The 22,968-nt window shown below is 41.4% G+C and overlaps 1 protein-coding gene across 4 annotated transcripts in view; it reads right to left on the reverse strand.

Moving 5' to 3' along the window:
- Ryr3 (ryanodine receptor 3) overlaps window positions 1-22,968 on the reverse strand; it is a 527,473-nt gene that overhangs the window by 143,765 nt on the left and 360,740 nt on the right. For all 4 annotated transcript variants that reach the window (XR_005877312.1, XM_040746007.1, XM_040746008.1 and 1 more), the window contains exons 39-43: window positions 11,245-11,518; window positions 9,909-10,023; window positions 8,315-8,444; window positions 7,067-7,170; window positions 1,306-1,441 (exon numbers count right to left, since the gene is read on the reverse strand). Coding sequence is in view for 3 of the 4 variants with exons in the window: in XM_040746007.1 (XP_040601941.1) it covers window positions 1,306-1,441; window positions 7,067-7,170; window positions 8,315-8,444; window positions 9,909-10,023; window positions 11,245-11,518 (759 nt within the window). In the remaining variant the exon portion in view is untranslated. The remainder of the gene's footprint in view (window positions 1-1,305; window positions 1,442-7,066; window positions 7,171-8,314; window positions 8,445-9,908; window positions 10,024-11,244; window positions 11,519-22,968) is intronic.

The raw sequence follows: 22,968 nt of genomic DNA on the forward strand, positions 1-22,968 counted from the left end.
AAAAAGATTTGTTGTCTTTTCACTCGTGTGTGTGTGTGTGTGTGTGTGTGTGTGTGTGTGTGTGTGTGTGTGTGTGTGTCTCCTTGGTAGTCCCCAGAGGGTTTCAAATCCCCTGGAACCAGAGTTGTAGGTGGTCACGAGCTGCCTGATGTGGTTGAACCGGAACTGAACCTACAGTCCCCTGCAAGAACAGTAGGTACTCTTTAAGGCTGAGGCTTTTCTCCACCCTTGACTTCTTAGAACAATTAGTTATGTATTTTATGTGCACGGATGCTTGGTCTGCATGTATGTCTCTGTACTGCATGCATGTCTGGTGTCCACAGACACCAGAAGAGGCAGCTGGATACCCCCAGACTGGAGCTGCCACATGGGTGCTGAGAATCAAATGGTAGTCTTCTGGAAGAGCAGCCAATGCCCATAACCATGGAGCCATCTCTCCAGCCTCAGACCTTGAATTCTTAAAACTTTCCTTTCCCCATTCCCCTTCCTCTCTCTCTTTCCTTTCTCCATCTCTGTTCTCTCTTGATATAACAATCCTGTGTTAATTATGGAATATGATTATTTGGACAGGAAGTGAAACAGATCATATGAGGATATTAAAAAACAGTCTTAAGAGAAGAGAAGAAAACAGTTTAGAAAGGCTAAGGGGAAGCTTTCCTGTAGAAGTGTGAATCTAGTTGCTAGAGCAGAGCGATATAACTAGTGCAAATATAAGTGAATTAGTGCTGTAACAAAAACACTTTTCAAGTACTTTTCAATGTACTTTTCAAGAAAATAGTCTACTTATCTTATACAGTGTCCACTAATTATTCTTGTGTGATGAAAGGGCTTTGGTAGAATGGGAATTCATTACAAATAGAAGATGACTTGTACTGAGAGTAATAATATAAATATTAAGGTTGTTATGGCAATTACCTGTTGGGAATTGAGTTACCTTTAATAGCTACTAACTTATTTTTGTACTTCTGATCCACTTATGCATCATTATCCTTTCACCCACTCACAGACTAGTCTAGAGACCTGGGGGCGCACACTCATCAACTCTGTAAAACAGATGAGGTGATAGGAGAAGAGGTACAGAGAGAAGGCAAGTCAGTCCATGCAGTGAGTTTCTTGCTGGATCTGTCTTTAGATTCTCTTGATGCTTGTCTGGCCTGTTCCTTCTTGGGAGTTCTTTTGCCAGTTGCCAAGCATCTTCATAGTCTATTATATTGACTTGCAACAAAGCAGGGAAATGTTGCCCTTTGTGTATAAAGCCATAATTAATAATTATTCTGTCCTGATCATGGAGCACATGGAACTCACTGTTCACGAAGACGGCAAACCTCAGGAAGGACAGGTAGCGTTCCCCCTCAATGGGGTTCCAGCCAACATCAGGGTATCCTTTGGCCAGAAGCATGGGACAGCTCTGAAGGCCACAACCTGCCAAGTAGGTTACCACCTGCCAAGAACAGTACAAAAAGTGGTGAATGTCCATGTACATTCAATAGGACAACTATTGCAATAAAATGCAAATAAACAGAAAACAAAAAGAAAATGCATTTCAATAAAGAAAACTTGGATTCCCTTGAGCAAGCCCTGGTGAAAAGAATGGATACTAGCCACCATGGAAGACAGGATAGTTTTTTTTTAGCAATAAAAAATAGGATTACCATTTGATCCAGAAATTTCATTTCAGGCTCTATACACAAAAATTACAAATAAAGTCTTGACAGATGTACAATCCAAATTCACGGCAGCACTGTTTGTAACTGCTAAAAATATAGATACCATCTAAGTATCTCTAAATGAATAATTGGGTAAGAAAAACATGGTATGTGTGGATAACACACTATAATCAGCCTTAGAGAGGAGGGACTTCTCATAGGCTAGGTCCACATAGTGGGCAATCCTTGAGGATACATTAAGTGAAATAAATCAACCATGCAAAGCAAATATTGTGTGGCTTTAACTCATAATAGATAGTTAGAGCAGTCAAAAATCATAGAGGCAGAAAGAAAAATGGCTGTTGATAGGGGATGCACAGAGGAAAGAATAGGAAGTTACTGTTAAATTGGCAGAGTTTTGTTTCATGAAATGGAAGGAGCAATGGAGGTGAATGTGGTACTACTCATGTAACACTATCAAAGGCTTAGCGACTCTAAACTGTACACTTGAAAATTGTGAGGAGAGTAAATTATGTGCATTTTATCACAATAAAAATAGAAAACCCCCATGCACTTAAGGCCAAGAGATATGCTAAAATCTCTCTTAAGACAGCCATGAAAGCTGCATTTCTAGGAATCAGAGCTTATTAACTCTAGAAGCTTGAGAGAGCCTGGATATTTTTAACCCTCCCCCAGATAATTATACACTTTTTCTTGTAATCTTGGGCACTTTTGCTCTAGAAACATGGATGATTCAAGAGTCCAAGTGCAGCACACGCCCCCCCCACTTCTTTGGGGGTTATATAATTTGGTAGAATTGGAACCAGAACCTCCAGTCCATATTTGCTTGCAAGTAATCAACAAGATTATGATCATGAGAGTCAGTTGTCAGTTTCTAGGTTTTCCCAACTCCAGCAAGAGGAAGGTAAAAAGTCTGTAAGTTGGTGTGGTGGCACAGGCCTATAATCTCAGCACTGTGGCGCAGGAGAAGAAGGATTGGAAGTTCAAGGTATGCAGAGAGCTTGAAGGTATCCTTGTGCTACATAAGGTCTTGCTTTTTAGGTTTTTACTATTTATTTATTTTCAGGCCTGAACAGTTTATTTGTAAGCATATAAGCATTTGGGAAGGAGATACAGGAGAGCCCCTTGTGGCACCAAGGTTGCGGTGTTCCCTTGACAATGGGACTATATGGTCTTTGAGTGGTACTTGGGTAATTGGGGTCTTGACTCAAGCTCTGAATCAACATTTAATGTCAAAGACCAAGATGCTAAGGGTGGGATGGTCAAAAGGAAGCAAGCTAAAAATTAGATTGGCAATGGTCTCTTTGCTTCTAGACTGCCAGACACTGCTTGTGAGAACTCAGGCTGTGAGTCACAAGATTCCAGATTTTACTTGCTTTTCACCAGAAGTCAAAGACAAATACCAGCAAACCAACTGCTGCTTAAGATTGAACTGCCACTCTTGTTTTTGACTTTGGTATTTTGTGTATATGTGGAGAAGAGGAGAATTTTTCTGACTCTCAAGAACAGAGATGTGTGTGTGTGTGTGTGTATGTGTATGGTAGGAGTGGTATATATGGTATGTGTGTGTGTGGTGTACCATGTGTATTTGGTGTGTGGCATGTGGTGTGTGTGTGTGTGTGTGTGTGTGTGTGTGTGTGTGTGTGTGTGAGAGAGAGAGAGAGAGAGAGAGAGAGGAGACAAGTGATGTCCCTTCATCATGAGTCTATGGGACCTAGGGGAGTAACTTCTATATATTTTCCTCTGGCAATTTCATTTACTCTTCTTGTTGTTGGGAGAGATGATGAAAGTTATCCCTGATACCCCAGTCTTGGCTCTCCTCTTCCCCCAACCCTCTGCTTAAGATGAGTGTGGGCTCTGCTTGGGGCCCCAACTTCCTACGTCCCCCTGCTTGAATCTTCTTGGGCCCTTTTTCCCAGACTCTTTGCTGGTGGGATTGTAGGCTGGCACTCCCCTGCTCCATGTCTAAAATCCATATATGAGTGAGTACATGCCATGTTTGTCTTTTTGTGACTGGGTTACCTCACTCAGGATGGTTTCTTCTAGTGCCATCCATTTACCTGCGAATTTCAAGATTCCATTGTTGATATGTGTGGTGGTGGTGTGTGTGTGTAGGGCACACAGGTATAAAGAGGCTTATGTGAGGAAGGAAGAGAGCAGAGCTAGAAGAAGAGGGAACAAGAGGAAAAAGTCATGGATTATATAAGTCATGGAAGCAGGATGGATGACTATTGGGAGGGGGAAAGAAATGAGCAACAGGGGGACAAGAAAGAACAAATAAAATCACACATACACATACACACACCACACACACACACACACACACACACACACACACACACACACACACCCCACACCACACTGCAACACATTTCTCTATATAATGAATTGGAATAAAGATCCTTTTCCTGACTTTGGCTTTTACCTTAGTAATATATTGGAGATTTAATTAGTTCCAATAGCAATGCATTCTGATTTGACAAAATGCTTAAAATTTTACTTATAATTTGTCCTCTCCTAAAATATAATCACTAAAAAATATCTGGATGTTGCAAAGACCCCGAATACTAATTGAAATGAACTACTCAAAGACACCTTCTGCTGAATTATATCACTCAAATTTGTACCCTAAAACCCCCAGCTCTGGCACATCAGAGCGTTGTTACTTGGAGCAAAGACCTGTGAAGAAGATACTAAGCAGAAAGAGGTCTTCTAGGATAGTGTCCTTATCAGGGGAAGAAACATAGCCTTGCAAAGATCCAACAGGGATGCCTCTGCAGAAGACAGGCCCTGTAGGACACAGCGAGAAGGTAGCCATCTGTAAACGAGGAGAGAGGCCTCAGGGGAAATTAAAGTTGATAGCACTTGGTCTTGGCTTTCCAGACTAGAGAACTGAGAAAATTAACTTCTTATGTTTAAGTCACCCCATCTGTGGACTTGTATCATAGAGGCTTCAGAAGATGAACATATCCTTACACCACAAAGTAAATGTGCCCCGTTAGAAATAAGTGACACAGACATAGGCAGGCAGTCTGCCTGCTTCATGATAGGCTCTTATTCATTATTAGTTAAATGCTTCTGAAACAATGTCCTCACACAGAACTTGAGTAAATTATTAGTGGGTAATTACCATCTTATCTTAACAAGCTAGGCATGGTTCTGCAGATTGGCTGACAATTCTCTGCCATGGCTGTGCCAACAGTCTTCATGAGTGGTGACATCATCTACCTGTCTGAGTGGCACTTCAGATAGACAGGGCATCACTGCCATGATAACTTAATCATAACATGTTAGTTCCCCCTTTTCTGGTTTCTCAACCCAAGTTCTTTGAGCCCTCTTATACTACTCGGAAGGAACAAAGCAAAATGTATTTTTAAAATAATTCTTCACCTCAGCTTTACAGATACATTTCCTAGGGTCTCCTTAACACTCCTTGGCTGGTTTTTTCCCTGTGGTTTTGTTGTTGATATTTTTTTTGTGTGACTACCTTAGGTGGTAGTGGGCCTCAGGGCCCTGACACATCCTTGCAAAGATCTCAACTTCTCAGAGGGCTTCGGTCTCCCTCCATGATCTCTGTCTGCAGCTCAGAAAATGCAGCCAGCTCCCCAGTTGGTATTTCCATCTAAGAATCTCAAGACACCTCTGTGCTACCCCCTGAATTTATAGGAGTGCTAACCATTTGACATTAGAACACAACATTGTTATTTACAATTCTACCTAAGCACCTCAAGACACCTCTGTGCTACCCCCTGAACTTATAGGAGTGCTAACCATTTGACATTAGAACACAACATTGTTATTTACAAAGTATATGCTCAAGAGCTGTGCAACTGAGTTACAAACATGCCAAACAAAATCTCATCAGGTTCTAAGCCTCCAAAGTGATGTGTTGGACTGCATTCACACCCTCTTTGCCTGCATGTGACCTTTGGGGTGCAGAGTGGGCATGCCTGCAAGTGAACCAAAGCAGTATTTGATTAATGGTTGCTATTTGTCTTCCCTGGGCCTTCAAACACTTCTCACACCTGCTGTGTCAATATTAACTGAAGTCAGCACCCCCTTGTGCTTGGATTACTGAAGATAACTCTTAGCAATTCTCATCACAGCTCTTGTTTCTAGTCCAGTCAGTTTCTTCACTGCAACCTTCTAAACCACCCGACACACTGCCCCTGCTGGGGGCCTTTGTGGTTTCTGTGACTTGTGGTTCTCCAGTGAGGTACTGTAATATAATTGGAACAAGCGTGGGCTCTTGAGCCAAGTTCTGATTCCCTCACCCCGTGACAATGAGGACGTGACCTATTCCCTCACCTCCATTTCCTAGCCCATAACTTCTGAGCAATGATGATGATGATGATGATGATAATAATAATAATGTAATAATAATAGATAATATGGCTTTTTCTGAGGGTCCCAGGGTTATCTGGTGGAGGCACTCAGTACAGCCTGGCAGAGAGTGATCTTGTGTGAGCGTGAAGTTTTATTATTAATAAACTGCAACCTCTGACCACTCCATCACCTTTCACACCGTGCTCCCATGCACCGGGTGCTCCTGCCATGCTTGGCTTTCTGACTGTCCTACGCGTGGTTCCCTGGCCGAGCCCTAAACACTCCCGGCATGCTTCCCCAACAGTGCAGCGAAATCTACTCTCTGAGCGACAGTCTCACATCCACTCACGGTAGAGTGTGGGCGGTCTTTGATTCTTCCACTCCTTGCCTACCGTACTTAGAACACAGATTGTTAATTTGATCATCTGCCCGCTCATGCAAACAGTCCCATTGGTGGCATGGCAGAAAATCTTCCAATAGAAGACTCACCAAAACCTTCACCATGGACTGCTATGGCCATTTTCTTTCCTCTAAACTTTGGGCATAACACTTATTAGTTATTAATGAAGCACCCCTAGGGAATATGAGTACAGAAAACTCAGTATCAAGCATAAAGAATTTTCTAGAGTGGTTGTTCAAAGTTAGGGAACACTGTAACTTTATCAGTTCTAGGCAGATCAGCCTGGTCATAGGGACTGTATCCACAGTTCCAGCAGGGGGCAGCAGTGTGCATGTGGACAGCACATTGATTTTTACAACCTCCCGTTAGATCTCTTTCATATGTGGACTCATGAATTAAATCATACAGAACTTTTCTCTAGGAGACACAGGGATCCAGCGATATTCCACGTGGGGGTCTCCGCATCTGAAGAACACAAATGCCCCCACTCTTAGTCTAAGAAGCTGATTATTTTTACTAATACATGACCCTTGGGTCCTAACCACGGTGGTGCCAGGCACTCATATGATACCACATTCTCATAAATGTGAACGAATCTGTCTGGAAACCTAAGTGTTGGCTTGTTTTTCCTCTGTGTGTAGAAAAATAATGCATCTCCCCAAGAACAAGTTACCTTCTCAAGATCCGGTTCTTCTAAACCCAGGGCTAACTCGTTGTTGTCCATCACAGAGGAGGCTGCCACATCCAGTGGGGTGGACCCCCTCATCGATGGGGAAGCTGTGAGGATGGAGCAAAAAGAAACAGCATTCAGGCCACCCGGGTCAGACTTGAGGGTGCAGTGCACGTAGGTGGACAGAAGAGGGCAGCAAAGACACTGAAACCTGGCCCAAGGGTGCTTCTCAGACAGGGCTGTCGCCGGCCGGCTTAACAAAGCCCGATTTACAGTCCTCCTTTCTCCCACTCATTACTATTGAGAATGCTAATTAAAACAAAATCACTGTACGGAATGGGTTAGGACTACATAGTTTCAAGTACCTTCATAACACAAAACTTCTTGAGGTCTCCATTTGGGGATCACTCCAAAGACTCAGGGACTCCTTCCTTGTCTGGGCCCCAAAGACTTGAAAAATCCTGGGGCTACCAATGGAGTTTAAAATAGTCTCAAACAGCACAAGTTCATATAGTTACACTAGTGTGCCAATGTTGTCTATGATACTGATTTTTGGCTTGTTTGGCTCCTAGATTACAATTATGAAAAACTTCAAGTGCCAGTTTACAATAAATAAAAGAAAAAAAAGGTGATAGCCCGAGGTTGCACTTGATAAACAAACGAAAAGTGAGATTTTACATTTCAAGTGTATGTGTCCGTACATTCCACAACCCATTTGGCTAATGTCCAGCATGGTGAGTTGAGCAATGGAAGCGGGGAGCTGCTTTTCTCCCAGTGCTGAACTGCTGTTTATCCGTTTCCATTAACGTGTTGTTCATCCCTGGCTGCTCTTGGCCAGGCTGCTGTGCAGCTAAGGGCAGAATTTGCTGGTTGGCTGGTGGGCCAGCAATGACTCCTGCAGCTAGCCTGCCAGGGAAGGATTGCATCCATGACCTTGGCCTTAAGAGTTCACCTCACTGATCAGCTGTGTGGGCTGGGAGAGCATTTGTCCTCAGAGTACATAACTCCACTCCAGGCAGCATTTCATAAACTACAGGCCACTGGGCCTTAGAGGGGAGTCTGATAGACTCAGTCTCCAGAGGTAGTTGGTAGCAACACCTGTAGAGAATGTGGAGACCACAGACATGCTTTTATGTGTGTTTTTTGGGGACAGGTTGACTATTGTTTTGCATTGCTTTCCCTTTTGATCTTAGGTAGTCAGGAGGGAGAGCGGACTGCCTGGGTGGAAATTATACTATGTGCCACACATACCTAGGCCCACACTGCTGTTCTCCAGCAGGTAACTTAGATGCTCGAACATGGCCTTCTGATTTTGCCTGCTAATTCGACAGAAATAGCAGAGGAAGCGACAGCAGCTAGCAACCATTTTTGGGAAGGCAATCTGTAGGTGGAAGCAGGAAATATTAGAGAGAAGAATTTATCATGGGGACTTCGTGAACTCGTGAACAGTTGAAGCTTAAAAGAAGTTGAAGTCTCACAAGCTATGGATTGTTTGCAACATGAACTTTTCACTTACTCCTCTTCTCCCGAAGACGTTTATAGGAGGGGCAGAATGCCTAAGAGTGAGACTTCCAAAAATCTTGGAATTTAGCTGTGTTTCCCAAGATCTTTCTTTCTAAGGAACACATCTATCAATGATAACCTGTTTCCTTATATGTCCCACAAAACTGCATGACCACAAGACCATTGTTCCCAGCTGGAATGACTAGAGCACCGAAGGGTAATACCAAAACAGGGTGGGGGGTCATAGGAAAACAGTGCCGTTAGTCCACTAAGCCTCAGGTTCCCTGGGCCAAGGTTGGTCCCCAAAGTTAGGAAAGCCTGAATGGCAACATGTTCTGTTTCTGTGAACATGCCCCCAAGGGTGTGGCCTCAGTCACTGCTCTTCTATCAGTGCCTGCGGCCCTTGTCGCCAGATACAAGTCAGCAGCAGGTGCAATCCTTCATCACTTGATGTGCTTGCATCTCTACAGCAAGCTATAACTCACTTTGGATCTTACAATGCTCAATAAACAATGTCAGAATCCCAGAAAGATCATAATCCCCCCTTTGGATCACAGGAGGAGCTCTAAAGTTCTGAAGACTGCAGTCACTGTGTCATTCAGATGTGCTCAGGGTTCTGTGGAGAAATTTAGCTTTTCCAAGATGATGGATTATGACTTGGAAGTATATGCCAAATAACTTTCTCCCCTAAGTTGCTTTTGGTCTTTTTTTTATTATCACAGCTACAGAATAAGATGAGAACACCACTTATTCCTAAGATGGTGGCACCCTAGATTTTCAACTTCATATTTTGCTTTCAGAAGCCATGCAGTCTAGATCAGTGAATAAAATGCTTCCTGCAGGAGTGCAAGGACTGAAGTTCTGGTCCCCATCATCCACATAAGCAAGATGGGAATAGGCCCATCTATAATTCCACCATTCAGGAGCAGAGACAGGGGATCCCAAGGACAAGCTGTTTAGGTGGACTCTGAATTTGTGAAGTCGGAGTTCAGAGAAAGACCCTGTCTCAGTAAATAAAGTGGGTAGCAATTTAAGACAGTTTATGTCAGGCTTCTGTATGTATGTGTATAATTGTGCATGCACACCTACACATGTGCATCCACATGCATGTGAGCATGCTCACATATGTGCATGTACACTATGTATACACACATGCAAAAACAACAAAAAGAAGCTATTTAGTTTAAGCAAGATCTCAGGAAAACTAGTATAAATTCCCAGTTGGACACTATGCCAGCAGCAAAGTCCCCCTTCTTGGATCCCTTTGGTTCTACCCAGGGGAAAACTAAGACAATAGATAATACTGGCCTGAGAGTCAAGTTCTGGCTAAGTATAGCATTACCTGTGATTTCTCTGTACCCAATACGTTCACCATCACCTCCATCACTGTCTCATGCATGCCAAGGACTCGCATAAGGTTGGGGTGCTGGTAAAACACCTTGTTGTTCATTATGTCCCTAACAGAAAAATGAGAGGGAGAATTCAACACCTGTTGCTCTTCTGCTCTGAAAATCCAGGAATGAGAACATACAAACATGATTTGGGTTGAGTAACATTAAAATGATAAGTTGAGAAAAATAATAATAAGGTAGTAGCTAATGAGCTATGTGTGGAATTGTTTTTAGCTAACATAAAAAGGAGCACAAGATATTTCTGTTTGCTTTTTCTCTTTAAAATGTTTAAAGATACTCTCCTTTTTTTGCTTATACTAAATCCTAAGACCATCCTCTTTACTGGATTTTTCTTTCTCTGTGTATCCAAGAACTTATTTCTCCCCTTATAACTGTGTTTCTTTGCACTCAGTTTATTAATGACAAGACTGTATCTTTCTTATAAGAATTTTATATTTGATACCATGAAGTTGGTGGACACTAGTCTTCAAAACCACACATTGAAGCTTGGGTAAATAAAAGTCTGGAGATGTAACAATTGCGTGTAACTTGGCTGGAAAGAGGAGGAGCTACTTCTGCAGCTCATTTCCCTCCTATAAAAGTATCTTCATTTAGATTATAATATTCCTCTTTGCAAATGAATATGGGGAATGCATGCATACACACCCTTTCTTTCCTGAGAATCATTCAAACCACTTTTCTGGTCCTTAATGATGCTTCTGTGGTTTGCAAGCCCAAGCATGGGGAGGGGAGGAATGGTCCTTTTGATTTTAATCACGTAACATTGTGGGTTGGCCAGTGAGCTATGCTGGCACTTGTTTTCTCCTCTATGCTCTGCAATGAAAGGAAATCCCCCTGGCTTCAAATTGCCAGGAGCTGTCTTGTCTACATGGTTTGGGAGGCAGATCCATGAGTTACTATGTCAAGGCATCTTACAGAGCTAACAAAATCACTCTACAGTTTAGAAGTGGGAAAAAGGGGGCAGCTGGGAATTTCTCAGAAGCCTCAGAAGACACCCAGTCAATGTCTCCAGGGATCAGATTGTTTCTTTCTCAGGTTAAATATACCGCTCTCTCCTCCAGATTTGTTTTCATGACGCCACACAGGCTATTTTCATAAGAGTCTCTAAGAATTAAGTTCATTTCTTTTGGTAATGCTTTTTCATCTTGCACAACAGGCAGTGTGCTGTGTCATGTTCCAGAGGTAGCTCATGTACCAAGGCTGTACCACCACAAGGAGAGAAAGAGATTCTCTCTAGAGGACTGTGAGTGCTCTGAGTGACCCTACCCTAGCCCGTTGATCATGAGAAGCTCCTCTTCCTTGCCCATCCTGACACTCAGAAGGGATCGAATCTGGCCCAGGGCAGCCAGCAGGTTGATGGTGTCGCTCACAGAGGCCTGGCTGATGGTGTAGGTCTTCCGCAGGGCCTGTAGCAGCTCCCCAATGCTGTCATATTGTCTTCTGAGGAGGTTGAACATAATTCTCACCAACTCTGCATCCTGGATTTGGTTCTCCTGGGCCCAGCGGATCATTGTCTGTGAGACTAGTTCCTTCAGTGTTGCTGGAGGGAGAACAGGAGAAACCACTAACCATGGATGCCCCTGAGCAGAGAAAGTTAGGCAGAACAGAAACTTTCCTCAACTATCAGACATAGCAACAGCTGGTTCAGGTTAAAATTCTTCTTGTTTCAAGGTTGAGTCATGGCATATATAAAAGTATATATATAAAAGCTATCTATACCACAATAAAAATATCACAACTATATACTAAAAAATGCAATTCTCAACTAATGTTTGGATTCATACTGAAAACTGAATAACAAATAAGACTCTGTCCTTGCCTTCAGGGAGCTCATAAGGCTGTTCTCTACATTTTTACTTTGTGATAAAATTTTATTGTTATTGTATAATATAATGCAATAAATGCTACAATGCAGGTACTTGCAAGTGGCATGAGACAGAATGCAGAGGAGCTGTTCTGGGTGGGTCAAGGTATGAGAGTAAGGCATTGACCTGTGCTATTTTAGAGTAAAGCAAATGAAACACTGGTATTTAACATCACAATTATTAGAGATAGCCTATGGCAGGGATGAAGTAGAACTAACAATCCAAGAATAATATTTCAGATGATATGAACATAACATATATTTGGAGAATAGAAGTGGGACGAGAGAGGACATGACCAGGTTTGAAGGCTTGGAGACCGGACATCTGACTATCACACACGAAAATGGTTTTTTTGTACTGAATCTTTTGCAGGACTCAACTACTGCTGCAGTGTGAACTACTTCCATAAGCATGGAGGGAAAGAAGCCACTATGACATTGAATTTGGAATTTATTGGGGTTCATAGCCAGTTCCACAAGAACAGGAGAATTTAGCTAAAATGAGACCAGCTAAGAGTCTTATGGTGGATGGACCACATGGTCCCTGATACTTGCTGATTGCTTTGCTCTGGGAAGATGTTAAGAGGCAAGATTGATCTGAGTAAGTTCAGGAGGTAGAAGAAGACATGCTGGAACAGCTGGTTAGGCAATTCTCACTTATCCCATTATGTACACAGTTCCAGAAGGCTCTACAATGTGGGAGAGAACCACTGCTTAGAAACCATAATTGTGTTCAAATCTCACACTGCCATCACACTCCTGGAAGGTACAGATGGTACCAAACCATTCAGGCCAGGTGATAAAACTAGAACTAAGGGGACAATGAAGGTCATCGAATCCACCAGTGAAAGGATTAGGAATACATTCAGATGGATGCTTTCTGTAGTCTGTGTCATTTACATTAGTTAAGTTTCTACTCTACATCACTATACTTAGCAGATGTCTGCTCCACATATACTCTTGGCTCTACCATAGGCTATAAAAATAGAACTTAGTCACCAAATCTCTAAAAGATCTAGATGTAAAGGATTAATTTAGCTTATTGCTGTGTCTATCAACCCTCTGGGTGTTTCAGGTTCAGGCAGGAGACATAGCTGAAACAATTCAAACATGATACACAGGCTAGAGAGAAGGAGTCAAGAGATCTTGCTGACCCTATACCTAGGGCTTAGGGAATATCTTGGGAGATGTTCAGGGTGTCTTTTGCTAGCTAGTGTCCCTTGGACATGACAGGAAAAATATAACCAGGAAATATCAACAAGACCAGCATAATCATAATGCCAGTTGATAATCACAATCCTAGTTGACATGCCAACGTAGACAAGAGAAATTCCATATGATCCATCCTCAGATGAAGAGCTTCAGATAGTCAATGCCTGCTGGGAGGGGGAGTTTTCTCTATAAATGAGTTTCTTCGTAAGATGTCCAAATTCAGATGGTCATATATATACATATATAAACAACAAGTACACAAGAGTGATACTAAATGGATGTAGTAGGCTGCATATCTCTCTCTCTCTCTCTCTCTCTCTCTGTATGTGCGTGTGTGTGTGTGTGCGTGTAGTATATAAAATAATAATTAAAGAAGAAACCATGAATTTGGAGAGAGGGGCTAGGAAAAGTGGGAGGTGGGAGACAGAATGAGTATGAGTGATGTAGATAAGAATTTATATGTGAAGTTTTCAATCATAGCTTAGTAGGGACTTATCACTAATACCTGTTAATATCTGTACCTCTGGGGGAACAAGTTATTAATGGGCTATGTTGGGCTTTTCTCAACAATTTGTCTGTTGAATCATTGGCAAAGGGTTTCTAAATGATCCCCCCAGACATCACAGGCTATTACCAAGGCTGCTAATTACTCTCTATAACTCAAGGGAAAGACCCTATTGCTGAAGACACAGCATACTTATATCACCAACCATTGAAAAAAATCAAGTGGAGTCCAAAAGTAGAACTTTTACCCCTATTGACTAGCATTTGTTGCACTGGGATGTACTTTGCACCCTACCAGAGGAGAAAAGTAATCATTAATATCATTCAGATACAAACCTGAGGCCTACAACACTGCATGATCCTGATGCAATAGGGGCATAAATGTTGTGCGAATAGTCACTTTTTAAATAGATTTAAGGCCCACTCTATGAGATGGAACCCATACTTGACATGGCTAAAGAGTCCACAAACCTTAGACTGGATAGATCATGGACCCAGAGGAAAACCTACTACTATTATTCTGCTAAAAGAATGTATCCATGAAATGTCTTCTAATGACATATTGCTATACCCACAGATCAACCCTCATTAGAGAAGCTTCTTCTTGCAGTAGATGGTAATTAACGGAGAGATCCACAACTGGAAAGTGCACAGAATATGAGAGACCTTGGAGCACTCAGCACTAAATTTTTTTTTGTATATAAATCAACACCCCCCCACTGAAGTCACAGGGATCTACCTGGAAAAGGAACCAGAAATGTTGTAAGAGCCATAGTTGACAGACAACTCAAAGAAAACAGCATCTTACATACACAACAGGGCTAATAAACATATAGGCTCACCGAGACTGTAACAGCACTCAAAGATCTGCACAGGTTCAAACCAGATAAAACCCAGCACTGAGAAGGGGAAGTAGACACAAAGTCCCACCCATAACCAAGAAGCTTTATGCAATTAGTACCTCTGGGAAAGGGGAAATCATTTCTTCAGTGGAGTGCCACTGGACATATCCACCACATTCCTGAGCAGGCCCTATGCTCAGAGTAGTTGGTCAATAAAAAATAGACTTCATGCTTTTTTTTGGTATGTTTTTTATGTTATTTTTGTCTTACTGGTTTTCTTTTTATTCTTTCAGCTGTTTAGCTGTTTTGGTTTTCATTTTTTGCTTTTTTTGTTGCTTTCCTGTGTTTGAGAGGATATAGAACCTGAAGTTGGATGGGTAGGGAGGTGGGAGGATCTGGAAGGAGTCAAGGGAGGGAAAAGAACATGACGAAAACATATTGTATAGAAATTAAAAAAATAAAATTAAGAAAGGAAACTGTTTTCCCATGTGTATCTATTCTTATTTCTCCTAGTGAAGATAGTAAGAGCAAAGGAAAGATATGAACATAGAGAAACTCTTGCACCTGGTACAAGCTGTATAGTCCCATAAATATTACTTCCTTTAAAACACACTGGCATGAAACAACCGTAGTTCTCACCATAAATGGCCAGATGCTTCACAGAGATAACACACAGGATCAAAGTCCCTGCCACATAGGAGAAGCCTTGATCAGGTAGAATCATTCACTCAAGGCTACTTCTTTTGCAATAGGAAATTTGCAGAGTCATGAAACCAAATAAACATTAGCATTTCCTTAACCTGGCTTCGTCTCTTTGAGTTGTTACTCAGGGAGTTCAAGAGACTCTCCAAACTATATAGGCTATGTATAGGACAGATACAGAGAGAGAGGGGGGGAAGAGGGAGAGAAAGAGAGAGACAATTGTCCTTGGTTCCTTTCCAGAAGCTGAAGGTAGACCCTAGTGCTGAAGACACCACATAATTAGGACATGGAACCTGGAGGGCTGGCGCTCATGAGGACCTGGAAACCTCCTCCCTGAATACTACTTCTCATATTATTGGAAGGTGCTATGCAAGCTGCCAATGGGAAAAAACAATCAATAGTCCTACTTATCTGTAAAGCCTGTGATCCACAACAAGGAGCATGACAAGATATCTCACAGGGTGCAATAATGGCACTTAGTGGAAACCACCAGCCGTGTATTGAGTGGGACTTCAGACTCAATAGAAAGGAATTCATACTTGTTACAATAAACAAAGCCAATTACTCATTGCTGGTGAGATCAAGAACCCTAGAGGAAAACCTATTATTGCTACTTTCCTAAACAGGGTTATTTCCAAATATGTTCTAAATATTTATCTTTATTCCTACAGGTAAATGTTGTTCATTCTTTTCATTAAAGAAAATTCTTCTTGCAGCAGATAGGCACTACCACAGAAGTCTATAATTGGTCAAAATGCATAGAACTGTGTGGGGTGTCCAGCCCCAAACTAATACATCTACAACACAACCTCTACACCTAAGTCCTAGAGAACACAACAGAAGAGGGACAGAAAGATTGTGAGAGGCAGAGGACAACTATATCTGTGTTATATATGACAGGAAAGCTGCACTCATGAACTCTCAACAATATGTTGCCTAAACATGACCTGACTGATGACAATACCAGTCAATATGCAAACATGAATGAGAGAAGGCTCATGGAGCTCCATCATTAGATGAAGCACTACTTAGAGGTAATTAATGGCTATGGAGAGAGGGAGATTAAGTTTTCTCTAGGAACAAGCCCCCTGACAGAATCTCCAGTCCCCAACTAGTCACATGTACATACAAGAAACACTAAATGGACTCAGCAGGTTGTATTCAAATATACCTACGTATGTATAAATAATAATAATAATAATGATGAAGAAGTCATGAATTTGGGAGGGAGTGTGGGGTTTAGGAGGAATTGAGAGGGGAAGGAAGAGGTGTAAATGTAAATATAATACTTATGAATAAAATCATAAAAATAATAAAAAATCTATATTTAAACATGTTTTCTATGTGCTAGGTCTTCTGTATATCTGAACATATGAAAAGTAAAATAACAAGCACGTAAACAATGTCTGGAACATAATAAACATTAACTATTAATACTATAAAGAATGGTAGTTGTGAATGTTTAAACTTCAGGTTAGGGGGCTTTAGGCAGTTTGGAAGATCATAGCAGTTCAAAGCCATTGTTTGCTGTTTTAATTATATTTACATTGGCAGTGATAGTAGAGACGAAATGACAGACAAAACTGTTAGCTCATGAAAACAAAGTAGTCAGCAAGACTCAACTACATTTCTTATCATCTGCCTAGGAAAACAGCCAATTTCACATCAGAATGTCTTGAATGAAGAAATAAGAATCTTATCAATAAAACTCTCAAGATGATAACATTTAATGCTGCAGAAACAATGGTGATAAGCACAAAGGTGTACATCAGCACTGAATGTTTTTTCTTGAGGAAAAACATTTGGGTGTGGCTGAGTTATCAGCTAAACTAGCTGTTTATATGATGGTATGCCATTTTAAATGAGGACAACAACCTGTGGCTAAAAGGTTGTTGTCCTCCTTAAAGTGAAAAGAAATGAGCTTTTCACTTTAAATGATAATATTTACTGCCAATAAGTAAATTTGAATTTCTTCACTTGAATTTCAAGTGAAAACCAGAATTCTGGCAAACATTTATCTGCCACTGTGAGCTTTGACAGCTTCTCAACACTTAAAGATCCCCTGATTAAATTATTGATATTAGCAAATGTGATTTGAAAATATTTTATAATGAACTGTGTTAACAGCTGATAACTCTGTATTAGTCAAGGAAATAATGATTTCCAAACAATGCATGCAGCTGCAAAATATATGTAGTGGTGCCAACCAACAAGCAATCTAGCCCAGTGGTCTTTATTTCAGTTGAGGTACCATGTAGATTGTGGTCATCAACCAGGGGCTACTCCTCTTAAAGAAAATTGAACATAACACCAGTAGCACAAACACTGAGATCAACAATGGGACCTCCTGAAACTGAGTAGCTTCTGTAAGGCAAAGGACACAGTCAGCAAGACAAAAAGGCAACCCACAGATTGGGAAAAGATATTCACTAACCCCACATCTGACAGAGTGCTGATCTCCAAAATTTACAAAGAACCCAAGAAGCATGTCTCCAAAACACCAAAGGATCCAATTAAAAAGTGGGGGACTGAAATAAATAGAGAATTCTCAATAGAGGAGAGTAAAATGGCTGAGAGACACTTGAGAAAGTGCTCAACATCCTTAGCCATTAGGGAAATGCAAATCAAAACAACCCTGAGATATCATCTTACTCCTGTCAGAATGTCTAAAATCAAAAACACCAATGATAGCTTATGCTGGAGAGGATGTGGAGAAAGGGGAACACTCGTCCATTGCTGGTGGGAGTGCAAACTTGTTCAGCCACTTTGGAAATCAGTGGAGATTCCTCAGGAAAATGGGAATAAACCTACCACAAGACCCAGCAACTCCACTCTTAGGCAAATATCCAAAAGATGTCCATTCATACAACAAGGATGTCTGTTCCACTATGTTCATAGCAGCATTATTTGTAATAGCTAGATCCTGGAAGCAACCTAGATGCCCCACAACTGAAGAGTGGATAGAGAAAATATGGTACATTTACACAATGGAGTACCACTCAGCAGAAAAAACAATGGAATCTTGAAATTTGCAGGCAAATGGACAGCACTAGAAGAAACCATCCTGAGTGAGGTAACCCAGTCACAAAAAGACACACATGTTATGTACACACTCATATATGGATTTTAGACATGGATCAGGGGAGTGTCAGCCTACAATCCCAGGGCCAGTGAGTCTGGGAAACAGGGAGATTCCCAAGAGATATGCATTATACCTCAGAGAAGTGGAAAGAAGCAAGATCTCCTTAGCAGATTGGGAACATGGAGGGAGAGGAGAGGGAACTAGGAAAAAGAGAGGGGGATAAGAAGAGGGGAGAAGAAGACATGGGGGAGCAGGAAGGGGTAAGAATAGAGGAGACCAGGATGAGAGATACCATAATAGTTGAACTCATTATAGCTTTGAGGAGAGAGCTGACACCAATGAGATTTCCATAGATCTACAAGGATAACACCAACTGGAAAACTAAATAATAGTGGAGAGATTACATTAATGATAGTACATACCTAATGATAAGGTTGATGACTTCCTTATATGACATCCTAGAACCTTCTTCATCCAGTGACTGATGGAAGCAGAGACGGATACTCACAGCTAAACACTGAACTGACCCACAGGAACCCAGTGACAGAGGAGTGATGAGCAAAGGGGTCAAGACTGTGCTGGTAAAACCCACAAAGACAGCTTACTGGACAAGGGGGAGCTCTTGAACCCCAGACTGATGGCTAAGAGGCCAACAGGGGACTGCTCCAAACTCCATGAATGTAGTGTCAGTGAGGAGGTCTCAGAAATCTCTGGGGCCTTAGTAGATTAGTGTTCACCATGGCATACAAATGAACTTTAGGAGCCCATTCCACATGGAGGGATGCTCTCTCAGCCTGGAGACATGGGGAAGGGCTAGGTCCTGCCCTGGATGAAATGACAGACTCTGGAGATCCCTCCAAGGAGGGCCTCACCCTCCCTGGTGAAAGGTGTGGGGATTGGGCTGGGGACTACGGGGTGGGGGTGGGACTGGGAGGGAGAAGGGGGGGAACTGGGATTGACATTTGAAGCATGTATGTTTCTAATTTAAAGAAAAAAAGAAAATTGACTCTCCCTCTTGTGATAGCTGTCAATTATGTAATAAGGCATAAAACTAAATTATTTGAATTTCCACATATCAGCTAACTTTTGATAATCTACTATTCAGTTATTAGGAAGGACTCTCCACAACTATACCAATAAGCTATAGAATTATTGTGTCTCAATTATATTTCTTTTTTTTATTGTTTAGCTGTTTTTTTTTCTTTTTTTATTTATTTATTTTTTTTCTTTTTTTTTCTTTTTTTAATTTTAAATAGCTTGTTTTACATGTCAATCCCAGTTCCCTCTCCCTCCCCTCCTCCCGCACTCCCCTTCCACCCTCCCTCCCACCCTATTGCCAAATCCTTCCACATAGGGGATGTCTAGAGTCTATCATTTTACTCTTGGTAGGGTCAAGGCACTCCCCTAAGAGTCCAGGCTGAGAGAGCATCTCTCTTTGTGCTATAGGCACATGAAGACAGATTGTATACCAGGGATAGACACTGATCCACAGCTCAGAGCCCCATAGGTTGTCCAGGCCTTCTCACTGACACTCACATTTGGGGGTCCAGATCAGTCCCATTCTGGCCTCCCCCTGTCGGTCTGGGGTCCAAGAGCACTCCCCTGTTCAGATCAGCTGTCTCTGCTGGTTTTGCCAGCCCATTCTTTGCCAATTTGCTCATCATTCCTCTCTCTCTGTCACTGGGTTCCTTGGGTTCAGTTCAGTGCTTAGTTGTGTGTTTGCCTCTGCTTCCATCAGTCCCAGGATGAAGGCTCCCGGATAGTTATAGACATCAAGTTCATTATCAGGAATGGGCATTCGAGGTGGTCCTTCCACTATTGCTTAGCTTGCCAATTGATGTTATACCTTTAGATCACTCGAGGTCACTCTGGTGCCTGATCTGTCTTCGATCCTATGATTCCCTCTTCCCCCTATTCTACCCCCACCCCCTCAACTTCCTGTTCCCCCATCTCAATTATATTTCTATTTGAGACCATTTTCTCCTTTTTTTGTGAAATATGAGAATCCAGTTGCCTTTAAGATAAAAAATTTATAAAAAGCAAATTATTTCTTTAGTTCTTTTCAAAAGAAAATGTAGAAGAAATGCAGTTGTTTTTATGGAAATACGTTATTAAATATGCTGCTGTATAATAATATTATTTTTAGATGAATTGGCAATATTATAAAATATTGCAGTTTTAATTTCTAACTAAGTAAACACTGACAGACATAAATAGCCTGGGTTAGATCTGTAAGACCATATGTAATGTTTAGGAATGTAAAGATCCAGCCAAACAAATGCTTTGACATTCATTGCTGGATGGACAGGGTCTATTATGAAACAAAGGGCATCCCTGGAAAGCAAAGATTTTCCTCCATCTCAGGTGAACCCCACTACACCAGGCTGTGTGACTCTGACCACTGAACCAAGCTCTTCATCTAGCAAGCTACAGTTAGAGGGCATTTTGCTGATTGCTTCTGGATGGATTAATGGCGAGTGCATGAGAGTAGGACTCCTTATATTGAAAAATAGAGTGAGGATTCAAGAGTGATTATTTTGAAAATTGAATATTGGAGGTTAAGGGCTCTGACCATTATTCTCAGGGCACTAAAGTGCTTCCTGCTAGCTTTAAGGACTCTGAAAAATTTCCCCTTAATTGGGCTAAGTTTGGGTTTAAGACCAGTCATCTTCAGAAAAGGGAGGGACCGGGCCTGTGCTATAAAGTAGCTGTGTGGCTATATTTGGCTGGTTCTGTAGCCCATATGGGACACATGAGGAATGGGTAGGCTAGAGGTGGGGGTGGGGGACTTAATTCTTCAACCATAATATCAGTATATCTCCATCAGGTTGTCTCAGTAGTAATAGAAACCATGGCTATAAGCTGTGTGAGTTTCATTGTAGCATCAGTTAGCTTCCAGGAGCCAGGACATATGTTACGCACATGTTTCTGACTGTCCTTGACTGAAAATCAACTTATCTCCTGTTGTGCCACTTCTAAATTAGCTTCTTAATCAAATGCTACTTTATGAGGATTTGCTAGGTGCCCAAGATTACGTGTCTTTATGAAACGTTTTCAAAACACTATTATTGCTCAGAGGACCTTAGTTGAGGAAATTCAATAATATATGTAAGGTATTTGGGCATGTTGTCAAATTGGCTTCTAAATATTTATGTTTATGCCTATAAACCTGGGTGGCTCCACCTTGGTCAGAGAGCTTCCTTTTGCAGTGGGCAGCAGTTAATGCAGAGATTAATAACTGCTAAAAGTGCTGAAAAGAAGAGACAGAGTGCTCAGCCCTAAATGGGATATTTTTATTAAATACTCTGGCCTCCACCATGGTTCAGGAGATGTCATAGGAGAGGGGGGTATAAAGAGCAGAAGAGCTAGAGGATGAAGAGGAGTATAATGACATGACATGGCCATCACCAACATGAATCATAATTCATTATAACCACAGCTGTGGTTATTTGCACTAGATCAAACCACCTCAGCTCTGGCATAGATAGGGGAGATATGCTCCAGGTCCCACCCCTTAATGAAGACCCATTGCCAGTTGATTGCTGCTGGAGAAAGGAGAATCATTCTTTTTTGGGGGTGTTTCCACTGGTGATTTTCCTATGCTCCAGTGGGTGGCCCTACGCTCATGCCCCTACAGACAGCACTAGCTGAACTTTGTGATCTAAAAAACAAAACCAAACAACAAGACCCCTTCCTAAAAACCAGACAAGAAATAGAAAAAGAGGGGAGTTACAGAGAGATGTTACAATAGTTGAGAGCACCTGCTGCTCTTGTACAGGACCCGAGTTCAGTTCTTAGTACCCATGGTGACTCAGAAGCACCTGTAGCTCCCTCTGTAGTGGTATCTGATACTCCTGGCCTCTGTGAGCACTGGCACTTAGGTGCAATTACCAACACAAAGGCATAAAAATCATAAAAATCATAAAAAATAAAATAAACCTCTAGAAAAAAGACTTGAAGTTAGTAGGGAGACATGTTGGGGGGATATTCAGGGGGAGTAGGAAGAAGGAGATGGGGTGAATATGATTATATTCATTGTATATGTGAATGGAATTGTCAAGAATTAAGAGCAATTTAATAAGTAAAATAAAATAATAAAGTCTTCATCAGAATGGTTCAGATTTCAGATTTTCATCACTTCAACAGTGAGCTGCCAAGTGCACCTGATGGTTCATCTCATGGAGCCTTTAGAAAATAGTGATACTATTCCAAGAAGAATGGAATAGAGGAAGAGAGGAACAAAGGGAGATGTATAACTAAGCCTCTGTTTGTGATGAGCAAAATAAAGCAAATTGTTCAACAAAACATCGAGGGAAGTGAATTGCGATTTCCCTGATGAGATCATTACTATTAACAATCTAATTCATTTAATTTTTATAATTAGTATAATTGGCAATTTTCTCAAATATAAGACCTGTATACCACATTTAAAATGATCATTCAAGCTAACACAGAATGGCAATATGCTTAATGTACTGTATTGCTTAGAAAGACTTAGAAAGACAATGGCTTCATCACTCCCAGACTTTTGGACTAGTCATACAGTCATAGATTCTGCACAGAAAAAAGGTTAGTGTGTCTTCCTATTAGAGCTCAGCTTCGTGCATCATTTGGACGTGTAATTCAGTTGTTTACTGTCCCCACAAGTCATTTTATAACCTGCTTCTTTGATTTCAGAACTCTAAGCCATCCACATGTGACCCTTACAGGAAAACTCCCTGGTCATCTACCATTGTCACAAGACCTTTCCTTTAAAGAGTCAAACTACCAGCTTCCAGTGCCAG

This window comes from Mesocricetus auratus, unplaced genomic scaffold, assembly GCF_017639785.1.
Source record: "Mesocricetus auratus isolate SY011 unplaced genomic scaffold, BCM_Maur_2.0 Super-Scaffold_100004, whole genome shotgun sequence".
NCBI classification, from domain to species: Eukaryota; Metazoa; Chordata; class Mammalia; order Rodentia; family Cricetidae; genus Mesocricetus; species Mesocricetus auratus.